Source organism: Mercenaria mercenaria, unplaced genomic scaffold (genome assembly GCF_021730395.1).
Source record: "Mercenaria mercenaria strain notata unplaced genomic scaffold, MADL_Memer_1 contig_4456, whole genome shotgun sequence".
NCBI classification, from domain to species: domain Eukaryota; kingdom Metazoa; phylum Mollusca; class Bivalvia; order Venerida; family Veneridae; genus Mercenaria; species Mercenaria mercenaria.
The window spans coordinates 1,573-21,189 of record NW_026462685.1 but is presented as its reverse complement, the minus strand read 5'-3'; the positions used below and the strand labels follow the sequence as shown (position 1 = coordinate 21,189).

At 35.1% G+C, this 19,617-nt stretch overlaps 1 protein-coding gene across 1 annotated transcript in view; it reads right to left on the bottom strand.

Annotated features, from left to right (window-relative positions):
* The window catches only part of LOC128553896 (nephrin-like), a 45,728-nt gene extending 29,991 nt beyond the window's left edge, over positions 1 to 15,737 (bottom strand). The window contains exons 1-3 of the mRNA XM_053535097.1: positions 15,500 to 15,737; positions 10,864 to 10,995; positions 10,070 to 10,327 (exon numbers count right to left, since the gene is read on the bottom strand). Of these exons, the coding sequence (XP_053391072.1) occupies positions 10,070 to 10,327; positions 10,864 to 10,995; positions 15,500 to 15,737 (628 nt within the window). The remainder of the gene's footprint in view (positions 1 to 10,069; positions 10,328 to 10,863; positions 10,996 to 15,499) is intronic.
* Between the last annotated feature and the right edge of the window lie 3,880 nt (positions 15,738 to 19,617).

Here is a 19,617-nt window from a genome sequence, read left to right as displayed (position 1 = left end):
GAAAACATGGGGCCGAGCCAGCTGAAAAATAGAAGGTGCGCAAGTTCATATCATGATTAAGACTCTTGCAAGGTTTCATGACTCTGTAACAAATACTTTTTGAGCTAGACGTGTCACAAGGTGCAAATGTGCATTTTTGACTATTTCAGGGGCCATAACTTTAAAAATAGGTGACAAGCCAAATGAAAAATAAGAGGTGCGCAAGATCATATCATGATTAAGACTCATGCAAGATTTCATGAATCTACACCAAATACTTTTTGAGCTAGGCATGTCACAACGTGAAAATGTGCATTTTTGACTATTTCAGGGGCCATAACTCTGAAAATAGGGGGCGGAGCCAAATGAAAAATAGGAGGTGTGCATGTTCATATCATGATAAAGACTCATGCAAGGTTTCATCAATTTATATCGAATACTTTTCGAGCTAGGCGCGTCACGAACTTCGGACGGACGGACAAGACCAAATCTATATGCCCCCACCACTCATGGGGGGCACAAAAATAGCACGTCTGCTAGGGTTTAAATAGGTAGATGGATGACAGAGAGCTCATTCGCTATCCAGCGGTTGAAGAAGAAACATCGAGGATTCAACTAATAATTTATCCCAGTACCTTGATAAGGAGACTATTGCAGTTACCCTGTCGGGGCGGATAAATTATTAAAAAGAAGACTTTGGAAGTTCGTAGACTAAAGATGAGTTGCAGAATTTCAACCAGGTTTCGAGCTATAGAGCCAGGAGTTTTACCTTAAGGGTAGTTGAATACTATATACGATAGCATATATAGGCTGAGCATCGGGAAGCTGAGACAGAGACCCAGAGTTTGGTAATCTACTGAGATAGTAAGAGAGTTCCAGCTTATAGACGGTTCAGCATTACCGGCGAAGTACAGCCAAGGCATCGAGGATATACCTATATGGTAGTTGAATGCTACATATGATAGCATATAGGCGCTGAGCATCCAGGAGTAAAGGTATTCATATAGAGTTGAGAGGACAGAGGCCGAGCATCTATGCGGTAAGACTCGTATGTTGTTGATTAAAGACATTGTCTGACGGGAACTGCAACACAAAGCCCAGTCAAGTATAGAGTCTCCAGCCTATAGGAGTTTGAGCTAATCAGTTTTAATTGAAGATTGCTAGTTTGAAACATTTAGTGATTTGCCTGATCCCTGAAATTGTCTAGCTCATAACAGAAATCATTTACGAATCATTGGAACACGAATCATTTAGGCAAGGTAGCCAGAGGAAAATTCTATATATGAGATATCTGGTCTAACCAGCTCTACGTTTCAACAAAGGACATTCTATTTCGTTTGTCAGCTAGTCTAAGACATAGTCACATTGAGTTAGGACCCATTTCATTGTGCAAGATACTAAAGGCGTAGGTACTTCCCTTGGTCATATAACCAGTATCCTGACAAAGGGAAGTTTTGAACGTCCGGAGATGTGATATCACGAAAGTCAAAACTTCAGTCTTTTTGCATCTACTCTGTCCACATACTCTGCATCAAAGACTAAAATCTGGATGGAGGCACATGACATGACATGATCAATTCCTTGATCTGTACATGCTTTACTTATAAAATAGTGTATTCAAACAAATACGTGTATATGCCCACATGTTATTTTGTGCGACAATTTTTGTCGCCACCTAACATTTCTTGACTGTTTTGCTAGACAATTGGTGACTTCGGACGATTATAGTGTGCTGTCTGAGAGTTTGACATTATACAGAGTCGTACAGTGTGTCATGATGCCAAAATGTATGATATCACGAAAGTATCTTACATTTGTTTCAAATCGCTTGTTAAATGTATTCATAATTTGTGTAAATTGGCTCATGTAATCAAAGCGTCTTTTAAGGCATTCAAAGTAAAAAGTACCAATTCAAAGTAAAATTAACCTTTAAGAAAAACTATGAAATACTAGTCAACAGCATGACGGATGAATCTGTCCTTTATATTTTATGGTCATGCCTTTTGTGTTCAAAGTATGTCGAGAAATGCATTTGCAATAGTTGGTGTCTCTTGCTTTTGTTAAAAAAAATATTAACTGTATTATCTTTCAAGAACACCATCAACGATAGAATACGTTGATATGATTATCACATTTATTTCCTCTCATGTATGATTTACAATCGTGCATTGTATACTGACATCGTTTCATATAAAACCTAAATGTTCGGATTTACATTGTTCACATTGTTTCGCTTTTTTTTTTGGTTATTTTTTTAACGTAATCGCACTAATATCCATGCGATGATTATATTAATTGAAATGTTTTTATTTAATTTTCATTTTTAAAACCTCTTGTAAAAGTCCTACCCTTTCGGACAATTGATATCAAAATGCACGAAAAAAAAACAAAAACAAAAAAACGACCATAATTACGGATAAATTGAATGTGCGTATTAAAAGAAGTAAAGAAGTTTGAGATGTCAAGGAATTTTAATCGAACTCAGCTTTATACGTTAACTTCGCAAGAGACGTTGAAGGGGAAGGCGAAGTTTGAAATCTCAAACTCTCTGTTATCTTGTTGGTGAAAGACGTTATTCAATATATAATGCAAGAATAAGAAACAGTTGCATTAACTTAAAAAATGACCTTTTCCTAAACCATCTTCGTGATAATTCAACATGACACTTTGGAGCCGTATGCGAAGATGCTGAGCAATACTTTTTCCAATTTCCAACATTTAACGAACAACGCACACATTTATTTGGGTTGACACGACAATTTTATCCTTTGAACTTGGACTGTTTGTTATTAGGGAAACATGTGCTGTTACCAGTAGCAAATGAAGAACTATTTAGCGAAGTTCAAAATTATATAAAACATACTAGTTGTTTTGAATAGTGATTTGTGTGTGTATCATTAATTGTCCTTAATTACATCCCTCGTGACTCTAAAACTTGTTCTTAATCCTTGTGGAAGCTAGTATCAACTTTTTCAATCTGTTCGAGCTATTTCCTTCTTTCTTATAAGGTCTTTAAACAACCAAAACTTAAATATTGCTCAGTTACATTGTATTTTGCTCCTTTACGGCTATTTGTCAGCCGATCGACCTTTATATGCTTTTTGTTATGGGAGGGCATTCATTAATGTTGTAAGAACTTGTTGCCCAACCCTTTTTGCTCTACTTTTTTATGTTGTGTATATGTTCTGTTATTGTAAATATGTAAAGAGCAAATAAAATATGATTTAACCAAACTAGAAAGTTATATACGAATGCCAGAAAGGTAGCCCCTGAAGAAGGTGGAGCGTAAATTATACAATCGTTGAGTTTAGAAGCGATGAGTATTCAATCAAGCTGACATGCTTGCAAACTATGGTAATTGGAGAGTTTTGTTCCCTTGAATACGGCAATCTGGGCATCCATTCATTCTCATGTATGGAATCTGTTTAACAGAGAGCTATGTGTCTCTTTCTTTGAGTATCAAAGTTTGCGCGCAATCTGCTAAAGAGTCCGCGGAAATAAATGGGATGTAAGCCCACATCAGTGAGACAAATGGAATGAATGAATGAATGAATGAGTTGGGTATTACGGCGAGTCGACACAAAAAGATCATATATCGCCGAGAAAAAGTTAAATGGATTATGTTAATCGTAAAGCATATATAAAACTATTAAAGCTAAAAGTATATACATATAGTTACATATCAGTTGCAAATATAAAAAAGTGTAAAAGTTGTGAATAAAAATCAAATAAGGCTCAGATTTTATGATATATGCTTATTCTGTTTCAAAATTTGTAAAATTTTGTCGACAGGAATTTTCTTCAAACAACTCGTTTAACGATTCAACATTTTAGTATGAATTGCGCTAGGGATCGAAATCTACACAGACGATTAAAATATTTTTATGTGTGTTTGACATGGTACTCATTCAGGTTGATATTCATTGTTCAGAAGATACGAATGGGTCAACTGAGTATGACCTATTCGATAACGAGAAAGAACAACTTCCTCCCTGGAAACAGATCTGTTTCCTTTGCGCCATTCAACTTAAGTAGGTTTATTTTCACGATGTTTATTGAACGAAACATTGTTCCATGAAGACTGCCATTTAGTTAAAATGTATTTGTTGATATCTGGCCTAAAATCAGTATATGGTAATTTCAATTTAGATTGTTGTAATGAAAGTGATTTCTTTGCTGCGGTATCCTCATTTCCATAAAGACAAACATGACAAGGAATCCAATGTTATATGATGTGATGAATCTAATAAGAATTCGATGGACTTCTTAAAAGATAGTTCATGAACCCTGAGAAGAATACTTTGAATGAGAGGATTTTCCGTATTTCGGTTGTGAACTGATTGTAATACTGAAAATTAGTCGGAAAAAATGATAAACTTTTCTTCATTATATTCTGGAATAAAATTAAGGGTCAAATCAATAGCTTTTGCCTCGGCTGAAAAAATTGTAGCGTTATTTGGCAAACGTAATTTGATGTAGGTGGCTAATGGTGGCACATCCAACCTTTGAATCATCTTTTGAACCAGCTGTATAAATTGGAAATTGATTTTTGTAAGTCGACTAAATTTCGTTATATTTGGACTTAAATATTTCAGGGTTTGTTTCAGATTTTTTTCAAGGCGGTTTTTAGAACTGTTGGAGAATTAAGTGTCCATGGTGATGTATTTAGAACTAAATTTTCTTTTATATCATCGAATTCAGTTTCCTTCGTAGAAATGTTGATGCGAAATCCAAAAGGTTTAATTTGCTTTGGTTTTCTGTCATACGGATCATGGTACTTGGGTTTAAATATAATTTTATGAGCAGGATTGGATTTGTTTGCAGCTACCCTCAGAGCATATTGCAACGACATTCGTTTCACGTCTCGTTTGCGTCAACATACGAACATTCAACAGGCGATGTTCTAAATGCACCAAGATCAATACGAAGACCTTGAATATAGATAGTATCCAACAGTTGTAAATACGATTTCCTGACTGAACCATAAACAACACAAATATAATCTAGCTTGGATCTAATAAAATCTGTTTGAAGCCTTGCGATTTGCTCCCCAATCAGTATTTGAAATTACCTTTAAAAGACTCAATGATTTCAAACATTTGGGATTCAGGTATTTTATATCTAGTAAAAAAGAAAGTTTTTATCAAAAATAACACCAAGAAATTTGCTTCGTCAACAACGGGTTTTTTTTATACCTTATACCATTTAGAAAAAGCTCAGGGTAACAATAATGTTTCTGTAATTGACAAAATGGACACACTGAGTTTTTGTTTCGGAAAATTTAAAACCATTTGCAATGGCCCTAGTTTGAACTTTATTCAAACACTGTTGTAGTTGGCGTTCACACGCATATTTTTGAACGATAACATATCAGAAAATAATCAACGTATTAATAATTATAATGAACAATATGTACCTGGTAACAAACATTTCACAATATTATTAATTTTGATGTTCAAAAAGTGTAACAGATAAAATAGAACTAGAAATAGAATTGTGGAACTCCCTGTTCTTGCTTTAAAGAGTCAGAAAGGGTAACACCAACGCGTACTTTAAAACTGCGATCAGATAAAAAATGTGATATAAATGTTTAAAGACGACCTTTTAAACCTAAGTCGTTAAGATAATACCATATTTCCAGATAGTGTCATAAGCTTTTTCTAAATCTAAATCGAAAACGACAGACACTAGATGCTCTTTTTTAACAAATGCATCACGAATATATTTTCCAAGTCGAACAAGATGATCAGTTGTGCTGCGCTGTTTGGAGAAACCGCTTTGAAAGTAAATAATTAGGCCTTGAGATTCAAGATAACAAACTAGCCTAGAATTGATCATACGTTCTAGAGTTTTACATAAACATCTAGTAAGGACAATTGGTCTATAATTACTGGGGTTCGTGCTATCTTTCCCGGGTTTTTGTATTAGGATAACTATAGTTTTTCTCCAGGAATCTGAAAAAAATTGCCAGTTTTCCATGTGATATTGTAAATTCCACGGAGGAGGTCTAATGATTCTTGTGGTAAATGTTTTAAAAGTTGATAATGAATTTGGTCTTGACCAGCTGCAGTATCATGACACTTGTCTAAAGAATCAAGTAATTCTGTGAGCGAAAAAGGTTAATTATAATCTTCATCATTATTTGAATCAAAACTCAAAGGTTTACTTTCTTTAGTCGATTTAATGTTTTGAAACATTTTATCATAATTGTTTGATGAAGAGTTGTTCGAAAAAGTTTGACCAAGTGTTTTTTGTTTTGCTTGTTTGATTTGGGTTTTACGCCGTTTTTCAACAGTACTTCAGTCAAATAACGGCGGGCGGTTAACCTAATCAATGTTCCCGGATTCTGTACCAGTACAAACTCGCCCGACTATCGAACTCGCGACCTCGCGATCCGTAGACCAACGCTCTACCTACTGAGCTAAGCGGGCGGGCTTTCACCAAGTGTATTTTCACCAAGTGTATTGGCAATGTCCTCCTTGGTAGATGCAATAGACTGGTCTGATTTTGTTAGATTGAAAACAATTAAAGTTGTTCTTTTTCCACTTATTTTACGAATCATTTCCCAGACTTTTTAACCGATGACCTACAATTAAGTTTTGAAACGTATGAATGCCACGATATTTAATTTCCTTGCTTTATATTCCTGCGAGCTTTTGCTCTCTGAATCTTAACTGATTGTAAATTGTTTTTTGTGGGCGTATATTGAATTGTTTAATGACAGTCCTACGTTTTCGAACAGCGATCTTACAATCATTGTTTTACCATGGCTTACTTTTATGTTTATCATTTCTTGACAATTCTCCAAAGTCAAATCATTTTACATAATGTTTGAAGTTGCTTCCAATCAGCTTTATTAAATTAAAAATATAAAGGGTGGCCTGAAGGCAGATTAGACGTATTTGAAATAATAATTGGAAAATGGTCACTGCCATGCAAGTCATCTAGTACGTTCCATTCAAAATCAAGAAAAATATTCGGTTGACAAATTGTCAAATCAAGTGTAGAAAAGTTACCTGTTGCAGGATGAAGATACGTTATTGATGTATCATTTAATAAACAGAGGGCATTTCTTTCAATGAATGTTTCAATTTTTTGACCTCTAGTGTTGCTGTCAGAACAGCCATAAAATTTATGATGACCATTAAAATCAAATCCCCCGTAAGCAAAAAATGGTTGTGGTAATTGTTTCATAAGATTGTCAAGATCTTCAAGATTGAGTTTAAATTGCAGCTGATTGAATAATTTTTATTTAGAACAATTTGTCTTTGCGGACATGCATTAATAATAATAATGGATGTACCACCAGAAGCTCTGTCAGTGTTAGCATTAATGAAGTTATACACTAAATAATTTTTGAAAGCTATTTTGTCCGTTTCCTTTAAAAATGTTTCACTAAGGCACATAAGTGAAGGATTATATTTTGATAAGAGAAGGAGAATTTCATTATAATTTGCTTTAAGTCCACGGCAATTCCACTGTATAATTTTACTTGCCATTTACATTGTAATATTTGTTTCAAATGGTAAACAAAAATTGGTCGACTGGAAATTTAAACGATATATTTGTGCTGCCTTGACTCAAGATGTGGAAACCTTTTGATCTTCACCTCCCTTGTGCTTGTTAAACTGGACAAAGCAGACAATGGCAGATCGTCATCATCTTCTCCCGTCAACCGGTTCAAATCAAGAGGGAACTGCTTATGGGTTTGTATGGGATTATCTGATCCCTTTCAAATCCCATTAGTTTTCAAGTCAATTTTTTTTGTCTTGGTGTTTGACTCACCCCAAGTTGATTGGAGTTTGATAAAACGTTTTATTGTGACGACGGCGTTGGTTTAGCAGCTGTCTTTTGATCTTGTGGAATCTGACCAGGTTTTGCTGCAACTTTAGGCTTTTCGTTTTGAACATCTGGGACAAGCACAGAATCTGTTTGCGTAGAGGCATCAATACATTGTGTTGATTTGTTTAAGTTAGATTTTGTTATTGAAGAATTTGTCGATGTTAGTGATGAATTTAGCTCTGGCAATTTGTCTAGCTTCAGGAAATCTAATGCCCTGTGTGAATTTGACATGGAGAACTTCCTTTTCGATCGTCCATGTCTTGCTGTCTCGAAACTTTGCTGAATGCTGCTAGCTGCAACTCACACAACACAATGGATAACTGCGGATGTCATGTTTATGAGAATAGCCATTTTAGCAGCACTTTGGGCAAATGTGATCAGTTTAACAAGTGTTTTCATTGTGGCAAAACTTAAAACTATCATAACATTGAAGAGAATAGGGAATGTAAGTTGTAGCTTTGGTACGCAGATAGCCGATGTTAATGACAGAAGGGAGAAATGGAATGGCAAATGTTAGAATGATAATGTTTTTTATGGATTTCTTTGCCTAATTTTGTTATTTTGATACGTCTAGAAGCAGTGACATGCCAAGTAGATTCTGTGCGTGTGCTGTTTTTTTCAGCCTCCACGGGCAGGTCCCCTGTACACAGCTTCTTTACTGACTTTGGACCACTAGCGACACTCTGGAGTGTTTTCGCAAATCCAAAAGAAGATATACTTGTCATTTTGAATGTTTCGTCGTTGAACTGAATCAGTAGAAATCTAGGGAAAACAATGTTTGTGCCAAATGGTCGGTTAGAAATATTCTCACTTTCCTTGCCTTCAGAGTCTGTTTCCGCAAGCGGTCGTTTATTTCTATTTATATTTTCTATATTTAAATGATTCAGATTCATCACTCGCAGCCCCACCGGCCGCGGAGTCCAACAAGGGAACATGTAAAAAAAGCGGATATCCAGCTCATACATGTTAGGGATACTGTACTCACTGTGATAAACTCAGCCAGGTCTTTTGCAATCTTGTTATTATCACCAGCAGTACGGCATAAATGCAATAAGGGGGTTAGAGGGATTGCTACTTTACCCAACCAATTGACCCTAAGCCACCGTCATCTAGGAAATAGAAATTATACTGTATATTGCAATAAGGTGTTCAATAAATTTGTTTGAACATACTATGAAGTTTGCTGAACTCCGTAGAATATGACATAAGAAGGAAAGAACATTCGATGAAGTGTAACGTCAATTTGACATGAAAACAACAGAAATTGTGCAATGTAGAAAAGAAAACATAAAGATGCAGTTTAACGTGAAAAACATTAAGATGTAACCGTAAATAAAGTTAGATTTCCTAGGGCTTGGCATGATTAGCCGATTGATAGTATCGGGCCAATACGACCACCGAAACGTCTACACCGAATTAGAGGCCAAAGATGTGTATTGGCATCCACATCCCGGAAAGAGGATGCACACATGCAAACAAGCACGCATCATCTCCCCGGGATGCTATGGGGCACCTCAACATCCAGGACCCTCCTTTCCGACTTACGGGTCGCCACCCACGGCAAACAGGTGGCTTCATTTTCGGGGGAGTCGTACCCCTCTGCATGGAGACACAGCCGGCATTTTCTATCCCCCCGCCGGCAAGGGGCATGAGACAAATGGATGTAATATCCAGTTACTGGTATAGATTGTGTAAGATGCCTAGAGAGAGAATAAATCATAAATATTTCTGTATTATTACGGTCAGAGTGAGATTAGGCATTGGTTATTAGAGTTATTTACTATTTAAGGTCAATAGAAGATATATTTGACGTTACACTGCAAGTGTCAAAAATTGTTGTGAACTGCCTTACTGGAGTTAGTAAACGAGGCGACAATAAATTACTTACTTTTATATTGTTTAAAGCAGAATATGAGCCGGAAATTACTGTAAAACTATATTATCCCAGTAACATATCCAAGTGTTATGTATTGACACCGGAAGGTATGGAAGATTGTCTGTTAATGAAAGATTATGACCCTTTTGTAAGTACAAGACTGAATATGAAAAAAGAAATATTAACAATAATATTATTAATATTAACATAGCCATCTTATGAACTTTTTAAGAATTGTGGCCAGTCTCGTACTTGTGAACATTTCCAGTTGAAAATCCCTGTTTTCATAAATGCTTGTTTAATTTGGCCGTGTGTCTTAAACACGAAATTCATAAATAATATTAAGTCACTGATATAGTTAGAAGAACTTACATTTCAAACTGAGTGTAATAGTATCCACAACATCAGACTGTGACTCTGCATTTGACACTTCGCACGAAATGCCATCACCGTCCATATACCGTGTTGGGTGCAGTATCAGTTGCTGTGATCTCACCAATCCATTACTGTTTCCAGTAGTTTCCATGTATGGACGATTACTAGATAATGTTACAGAACCATTTTTCCATCTAATATCAGAGGCAGGGTTAGAGGATCCTGTTGTACACGTCAATGTTAATGCTGTTTGTCCTGTAGCAATTATTTCTTTGTTGCCAGTAATACGTGTAGTTGAGGGTCTAACTGAAACTGTTTAAACTAGTAAACGTTATACTTATAAACTTTATTCTTAAATTTGTCCTTTCTGTTACATTTATCCTGTGTATATATTCCGATAATTAAAGCTTTAAAATCACTTTGAATGAACTAAATAGTCATACAAAGGCAGTTTAGATAGGTGGCTATACATGATAAAACAGCAACATAATTAAACACGAGTACACGAATTTTCGAATAATAAAGATAAAATTTTATCTACTTTTATCAGGTATATTATTAACAGAAACAGGTTTGATCAACTTTTTTTTTCAAATAACACAAAACAAAAATCAACTTACAGTAAACATTAAGATTATCTGATGCAGTTTTCTCTGACGGACTGATCAAGGTTGGGTGTGTAACTATACAATTTACAATATGTCCATTATCTGCAGCAGTCATCTGTTTTCGGAATAATGACACCACTGATTATGTTTCTGTAGTAGCATCAAGTGTGGAAGTTGTTTCACCTGTAGCTGTTGATCCCTGGTATAACCAGGAAATATTTGCAGCAGGTCTACAACCAGTTGTTGTACAGCTGACCTCTACAGTGCCTCCAACAGATACAGGTAATGTTTGAATGACTGGGTCACTGGGCTTTACTGAAAGAGAAAAATGCGTACACTGTATTAGCTTCTACATAAACATATAAGTGATGTATGTGGTAAGGTTTGGTAATTAGGGTTTACCAAAAAGCAGACATGTACCCATAGGACACAATATTCCTCCCATTTTCTGTCGTTATACAGTTATATAACAAGATAAATGAAGCTGAAAGAGAAACATAGGGAAATAGGGACAATGATTCTAATTATTATATTCTGCAGTGTCTCTAATGTAGATTAAACTTACTGATGTTTTCAGGAGTGTTGAGTTTCTAGACTTGTCAAAAATACAAAACTCGATATGAATCTGTAGGATACTGATGCTCCTTCTTTCCGTCACACTACACCTATATATCAAGTACTTTTTGAGATACATGTGACTCAAAATGGCAGATTCTAAACGCATATTTTTCACTATGTGAATGTCCAGAGTGCAATACAAAACAAAACCACAGGTGTACAACACTTCATATGCTGAATAATATTCCTATATGGTTTCATGGCTCTAGGTCACATACTTTTGAGAGATATATATATATGCAATGCAATTTTTTAAACCATTTATGCAGAGCTTTACTAAGTCAAGGACCATAGCTATGTGTCGGCTTAGGAAATCCAATGCTCAGCTTTACAATTCTATAATGTTTCCTAGCTGAATATCAAATACATTTTGAGATGCATTGGACATCGTAGGCCCTATATGTACATGCTGGACTAATTTCAATGGCTCTGAGACAAGTAATGTTTGAAATATGCACACTCTGACGGTAGGACTGCGGATTTACAGACAAATGTAAATCTAATTAGCCTCTAAAATGTGCACACGTGCATGCGTGCGTGCGTCAGAACGAGCGAGCGTGCGTGCGTGCGTTCGTGTATGCCTGCATGTGTGCATGCGTGTGTGTCTGTATTAGTAGATATTTCAGTGGGTCGAAAAGTTGGAAATTCAGACACTTTGAGTGCGATAATAATAGCGAACTCCCGATTTCCGAGTTACGAAAAAATAATACGTCGTACGAATCACCAATTTTCAGGCATAATATCTGCCGTTGTAACAGGTAATTAATTGTGCTAATTCTGCCGAGTGAACTAGAAATGAATGTTAAAAAAGCGGATTAAGTCCAAGTATTATATTGTACTTTAATTGTACAAATTTCATATTTCCGATAATACATATATGTATTGCTGAACTGTGGGAGAATTATATTACCGTATAGCGATTTAATTCTGCAAGGTGTTATTTCTGCTAAATCTACTGGTCGAGGCTGTCACGAACAAATAAATTCCGCACATTTAAATTATCAGCAGAATTTTTGACGCAGAAATAAACTTTGATATAATAAACCTCGCTTAATATAATGACCCGTTATCTTTATCTCACGATTTTTTTATCTGCTGTCAATTTATTCACACCGTATCGATTGTGGTTGATTCCTATTGTCCTCGAATGAATGATTACCGTTTTGGGCGTGTAATCTTTACAAGTGTATATCACAAAACACTCTAGGTTTATGTAGAGATAGTACCTAAGTTTTTCAAATCATAGGTATGAAGTTAAAAAGCTTTGAGATGAAGACAAATGTCCATATATTTCTCAAAAATAGATATATTGACAATATTTTGACCAGAAGCGTAGAGTTATGAGTATTTAATATTTTCATGTAAAAGAAAAATTTGTGATCAAGGAAATGTAACTCTTCTTGAACACAGAGAGCAGAAACATCAAAGGGACATAATACAGCGAATATTTTCTAATTCAGTGCATTTGATTTAACATTTAACTATTTTCTGGATTTCAAAATGATGATCCAAGATACTGTGTGCCAAAAATATAGAACATCTGGAAAATTCCTTTAACAGCAAAAACATGCAGCAGAATGTAAATAGCTATACTTTAATCGGGACTCGAACCCAGGACCTCTCACACCTAAATAAACACTCTACCACATTCCTATAACAGCAATAGCTATAGCTAGGCAGTTTAAGTGCACCGTTTACATTACGTGAACTGGAACAGTTTTGTGACAATAACATAATAATCAGCAAACTCCGGATTATCGGCGTATTCGCTTTTTCCGTGTAAAGAAAAAATATAATCTCATGCTGCAAACGTTTTAATCGGTCAAAACTTCCCAAATTTCTCTGACGTGATTTTTAGAGTATGAACTTACTTACTGGTTGTACCAGTGAAATAAAACGTACACTGAATCCTATAATTGTCTTTTTAGCAGTTGGCGAACGGCTAAGACATCGGGCTTTTGTCCAAATATAAGCAATTACTTTACCAGTTTCGAGAGGGTATTAATTGATAGGAAATTACACTTACAAACTAAATACCATTTTACAACACATGGAGTTATTAGCATTCAATGTCAATCAGTATTATATAATATATTTATTCTTTATTATAGTCTCAATTACATACAATACAATAATAAACAAAACAGAAATATGTACATGTCAAGCATACGTATGTAACCATTCTGATTTAGAAATATTAGAGACTTTTATATTTCTCTCATTTCACATATCTCATAGGTAAAACCATCGTTCATAATAATGTGATATATTACAAATTTATATTACAGATTAAACCTAAGGAGCAGTTGCTAATCTATCAGTAAAACAAAGTTAAAACAATTTGGATAAAACACTGAATTTCAAAATAAGCACTACTGCGCATTTAAGAAACTGTTTAGAAAATCAAATATCACCCCGATCAGATCGTAGATGAACTGATTAGCAACAACGTCTTAGAATATATAAAATGAATACATAGCTAAAAGAGAGGAAAAGGCATTACTTACAAATATATAAAAGACGTCGTCTTAAAATACTGTAGCAGGTTTTGGCACAATTTCTAATCATCAATGGGGTTGTGAATAGAAATACTAATTGATCTATTTTAGACATAGAAAGAAAGTCATAATTTACACTTACAGCCTTATCAAATAATGACTGTCTTAAATCATCATACAGATAACAATCAAGCATGGCATGACTCTCATCTTCAATATTGTCACAAAAGGGATATTTCCGGTCACGTACTTCCAGAACTTCATAACGTCTGGTTTCGATACGGAAAGGTGCGACACCACATCGAAATTTACTAAATGCAGCACGATGATACGGCGACATAATAAGTTGGCAATAAAATTCCGTACTAAAATCGTCTTTAAAAAGGCGATAAGTACGCAACTTATTCCTGCCTCGACCAGAAGGACCAGTGACACTATTCAGAGACTGAAACCGATCTACCTTAAATTTGTCATAGATTACATTGACAATTTTATTTAACAAAGTTTGTTTCGGTATTGCAGACTAGATATCAATATATTGCTGTAAACCTTTTGTATTAAACATGTTTGTGACAACAAAATACCAGTTTTTACACGACCTACATGCTAAAGATTTAGCCCATAGTGCAACACGTTTATTTATTCTATGATCATGCATGGTTGATAGTCGTGCCCAATACAAAGAAATGGACTTCCATTGCCGGATTTCTGGAAGCACTCATCCCATTTCACCCGAGACTGCAACATTTGGAGTATATCTACCGACTCCCAAAAAACTATAATCTCTATTACAATCTAAGTTGGGATTGTTAAACAGAGAACTAAACTCCGATTTCCATTTAAATAAAACATCATTAACATCCGAGGACAGAGATCCGTCATCTCATATAACCTCGTTTGGAATATCCTTCTTATTAGTTTGACCAATACCATTTTTTCCAATCGACTTCCAAAACCGAGATTGGTCAACATTGCATTCATCCAACAAATCCTTTTGAAGGTTATACCAATGACGACGCTTTGCCTTTTGTACCTCAGTATCAAATTGTTTGCGACTTTTAACAAACTCTAATTTAAAACACACTTTATAACTTCTACTGTTACAATGAAGCCAACGCTTTTCAGTTTGTGATAAGTTATCCAACAATGTTGTCAACTGTTCATTCCACCATGGTTTACCTGGTCTACGTTTTCTTGAACAAAACTCAGCTCCAATTAATATAGTTTTGTGTGGTATATTAGTATACATAGCTGATTTCAAAATATCACACAAACTAGCATATGCTTGATCAATATCCTGTTTGGTTCTAAAACCTTGTTCTAAAGTATTTATTGTTCTATTTACATCAAATAAAAATTCATTGCTGTTCAAAAAAAAAAAAACTGTTAAAACAATCTTTATCAAATTTGACAAAAGAATCTGAATCAGTAGTTCTTAAGTTGGTAGATGTATGGTTTGAACTATAACATAACAAATTCAAAGACATTAGCGAATAATCAGATATAGATATCGTAGCAAGTCCTGCAATATTATCACATCTATTAATAACATCTGAGGTCAATGATACAGAAAAATCTACAAAATTATCAATGCTATCGTGTGGTATCCTTTGTGGACACAGATGTAAAATCATTGTTGACAATATTTCGTCCATTTAGGACACACATACTAGCATTTATTAAAAAATCAATAAAAATCTCACCATAAGCATTTATATCAAAATCTATGATATCCCTATCTGGAATAACATGAATACCAGATATATGATCGTCCAAGTTGCCTATTCGACTATTAAAGTCTCCGAATATAAAAATCTGACCAATAGATTGCAATAAATACACATTAGACAATAACGTGTCATAAAACGTACTATTGTCTGATTTAATACGTCTTTGCAATCTTTTTGCCTGAATACACGGCGTATTACAGAATCGTACCATGATTTAGTATTTGGTCTTATTGCCACATACATGGATGAGATACATTCTCCTTCTTGATGGAATTTGAACTTACAAAAGACCAGTTTGTAGCTCTATTTATCTCATTCATTTTTAAAAAGTCTGCTTTTGTTATAGTTAATAAAAAAGTCTATTATACGGTACTTAAGAAAGTCGGTCAAATTAATTGTGCTTAAGGTAAAGAAGGTGTAATATGTATGAGTTTTAAAAACAAGTTGCATCCTTGATAACGTATTTAGATAATAGCAAAAGCTGATCTTCACGCGATTTACAATTATTGAAAAGGTCAAATTAATACTTTCTACGCAAATGGCGTCGAAAAAACACGTTTTAGCCTAGCCCGAAATAGTTTTTACGTTGCCTTCTTTACGGCGAAAAATTTAGTTTCTGGGCGTACATTCAATTTAAAAAGTTATTTTTTCATTTGACATAACAGGCCTATTACAACCTACACGGTGATGCAAATATGTAATTTTACTTTTCGCCGAAGAAGTTCTTACTTTATGCAAAATTCATGCCAGAATTATTGTTTTCGAGCGGAGTGTTTAAATCATTTTCAATACATTGTTTTTAAAAACTAAATTATCATATAGATTTATTTTACTGAAAATGAGCTAAAAATACGGGGGTTTCCGACTTCGTTTTCTCTGTATTGTCTTAACTCCCCTACCCCACTTTTCACGAGCACATTTTGTTCATCAAATTTTCACAGATAATTGTTTGTATTTTAGCGAAAAACAAGTAAATCAGTAGTCATGTGCCTATCTTCAGGGATTGTGGCGTCATCATTTTCCCTATATGTCCTATATAAAGCCGTCATCTTGGTCTCGGAGGAGGGAATTTTCAGAGGAGGAAACGTTCAGTACATACAGAGCGTGACGGTATCAATACCGTAAAACAATTCTACGCTACGTGTTGATGCAAGGTCCATGTAAACATAACGCTAACTGTAAGGGTTCTGTTAGTTGATCAATTATGAAACAGATCAATAAGGAACAGCATACAATTTCTATTCTTTTTATTAGTACTACGATACACAGCCATAACATTTTAATGTACAATATATATGAAAACTATTTACATAGAAAGAAGTTCAATATACTTCATAATGTTTACTTGCATAACATTAAATCTTTCCTTTACAATTACTCTTAATCCGCTCGACTTTGATAACTATCAATAAACACAGTGTTCATTCATCAGGGAAACAATCTATTTTGCAAATGTTCAGTACAAGCAATATTGTCTTTATATCAGTTAAAATCCATATGGATAAGATATATAGTTTTCACGGAAGACTCGCTTGTCAAACACTTGTCTGTAATCTTTGTTTCGTGATGTAGTTACAAGTTTCGTACTATCTCTGTTTCTACTAATTTTGAAAGGATCCTTAACTGTAATTGATTCTTTGGAACTACCAAGTACCATTGTCTTCATTACATCAAAATTGATAGTTTATACCTTTCTGTAACTGAGTGTGATTCCTCTGATTTTACAATGTGTTTGTTTTCCAGATTCATCCGGCTCTTTCAAGCGAAATGCATATTGTTGCAGACCTCCAGTATTGAACGTTATTATCGCGTTTCCTGACGCCACATCAGTAAGATCGCCGAGATAATCACCTAAGAGAGTAACCCATTCACCCTCCTTTATGGCAAATATAACTGAATCTGTGTCCGTACAGTTTTAGACGGATGTGGGCAGTCGTGTATGCAGCTATAATGACAACTGTTTTTGCGCTAGTGTCCACAAAATCGTCTTTATATTTTCATCTCATTTCAACTAAGTCGTCTGATACATATTTAATCCAGATGACTTCATCTTTTTCACTGATCAATTTATCGAAATATACGTCAGGATCATCGACGTTTGAACGTTGACGTTTTCCAAACTTGCCCTTAAACGAATTCAGCATCAGCTTTGCTCAGGCCCTCAGGCCGGGATTTTTTCGTATGTTTTCATAATCAAGTCAGATACCCTCCTTTTCGTTATATTATGTAATATACTTGTAGTTTAGTTCTTTTGTTGTACACCACGATGACAAACCGCTAGCTTCCTGCTTCAGTTTCAAGAAGGTATTTACATACTCAGTAACGACTTCTCCTTTCATAGCAAAGTGCCAGACTACATAGATGTTCGCGATTTGATAACCTTTTTCGATGGTTTTCTTTAGTTCATATGTCCCCCAAGTGCCCACAAAAGATCGTTTTTCACTGTATGAGTACACGTATCTTCAATCTTAACGTCCGCGCACGAATTACACAGAAGAAATAACAACTTGCCGTTGACTCTGCATAGTAGAACAGGGTGAAACAGCTGACATGGTGTGATGACTTTGTAATTAACAGGCCTTCGTAGTTTTCAAGGCTTTTTTTTTTGTTTTTTGTGATGAGTGTAGGATGACCCAATGGTACTTCTCCGGTTTTGTTAATGAAAGGATAAAGACACGTGACATCGTAGTACTGGATTCTCTACCGATGAAGCATTTTTGTATAGTGTAAATGTTTCTGTATGTCCTCCGAAGAACGCCTGTCTCGGCTGAAAAGGTGTTGTAATATGACAGTTTTTAATAAATTCCGTCTTTACAGTATCTCCGATTAACTGCTGGTCCAATTCTGACTCCCATATTATTACATACGTATAGCCATTTTCCACTAAGTATTTCTTCTTATCAAGTGTCCTCTGATAGAGTTCACCCATGGTTAGCTTTCTCATCGGATTTTGATAATATAAATATGTTTTGTTTTCCGCTTCTGGTCCATTGTAAATCATCGCATCTAAATTTTCTTTAGAGAGGATGTGTAGTTGGTCTCCCTCTAGTACTGTTTGAAATTGTTTTTTATATTTTCTGTTCCACAATGGCCTTCCTTCACACTGGCAGCTTTATGAAAAGCTATGTCACCATGCGATTCGTAACCTTTTCTAATGCTCTCCCACCTTTTATGTTTATCAATTCTGGCCTTTGATGTTACTATGGCTCTTGCACAGCATATACTGTCAGAGTTTTTAATCCGAATGATATATTTCATTTCAAGCAAAATCTGTCATTGTTCACGCACCGTTTTTGAGCACCGCCACTTGAATCCTCATTATATGTAAAAAAAACGTTCCACTTCCTGAAGAAAACCATCAGCAGTTAAGGTTGTTACAGGTCCAAATGGAATAACTATAGGGTAATCCATTTCGAACGAGATCATTTGACTTGCTCCCTTTTGTGACCTTATTAAATATGGAAGAAAACAATGTCTTTAACGTAGTTAAAATGTCTTGTAAATCCACATGTTCCATATTATTGAATGCGTCCTTGTATGTCGATGATTTTGTCCTAAACATTTTTTTCATTATCGTTTCTTCTGGAGTTGGTATGCTTGCCCGCTTACGACCTCCGTCAACTTGATGTATGTCTCGCAAATGTCCGAACAGATTGTCGACCCGACTAAATGCACATCCGCATTTGGAGCAATGAAAAATGTTTTCGTTTCGATGTTTGTTAACATGCCTATCTAGATTATTCTTCCTTGATTGGCAGAGCGCTGATATTTTAGTAGTTCGCTCCTTTTGTCTAATTTGTGACCAAAGTCCAGGCAACAAAACTTCATGTTGAAGAAAGAAAGGGTTACGTTGTGGAGTGGTTTTATATGCATGCGTGAAAGGTTATTAAAATAATAATCTTATTGGTTACATTAATTTATACCTGATTGGTCAAATTGGCATAGATTTCATTGGTCTATTTGTCTTTGTCTAGACTACAGAGTTGTTTTGACTGGCCTTTATAGAAGCATTCTAATTAGCTTAGACGAGTTTGGAGAGAAAGATCTTTTTAAAAGGCATAAAACACAAAGGATAAAGTAGTAAATTCCAT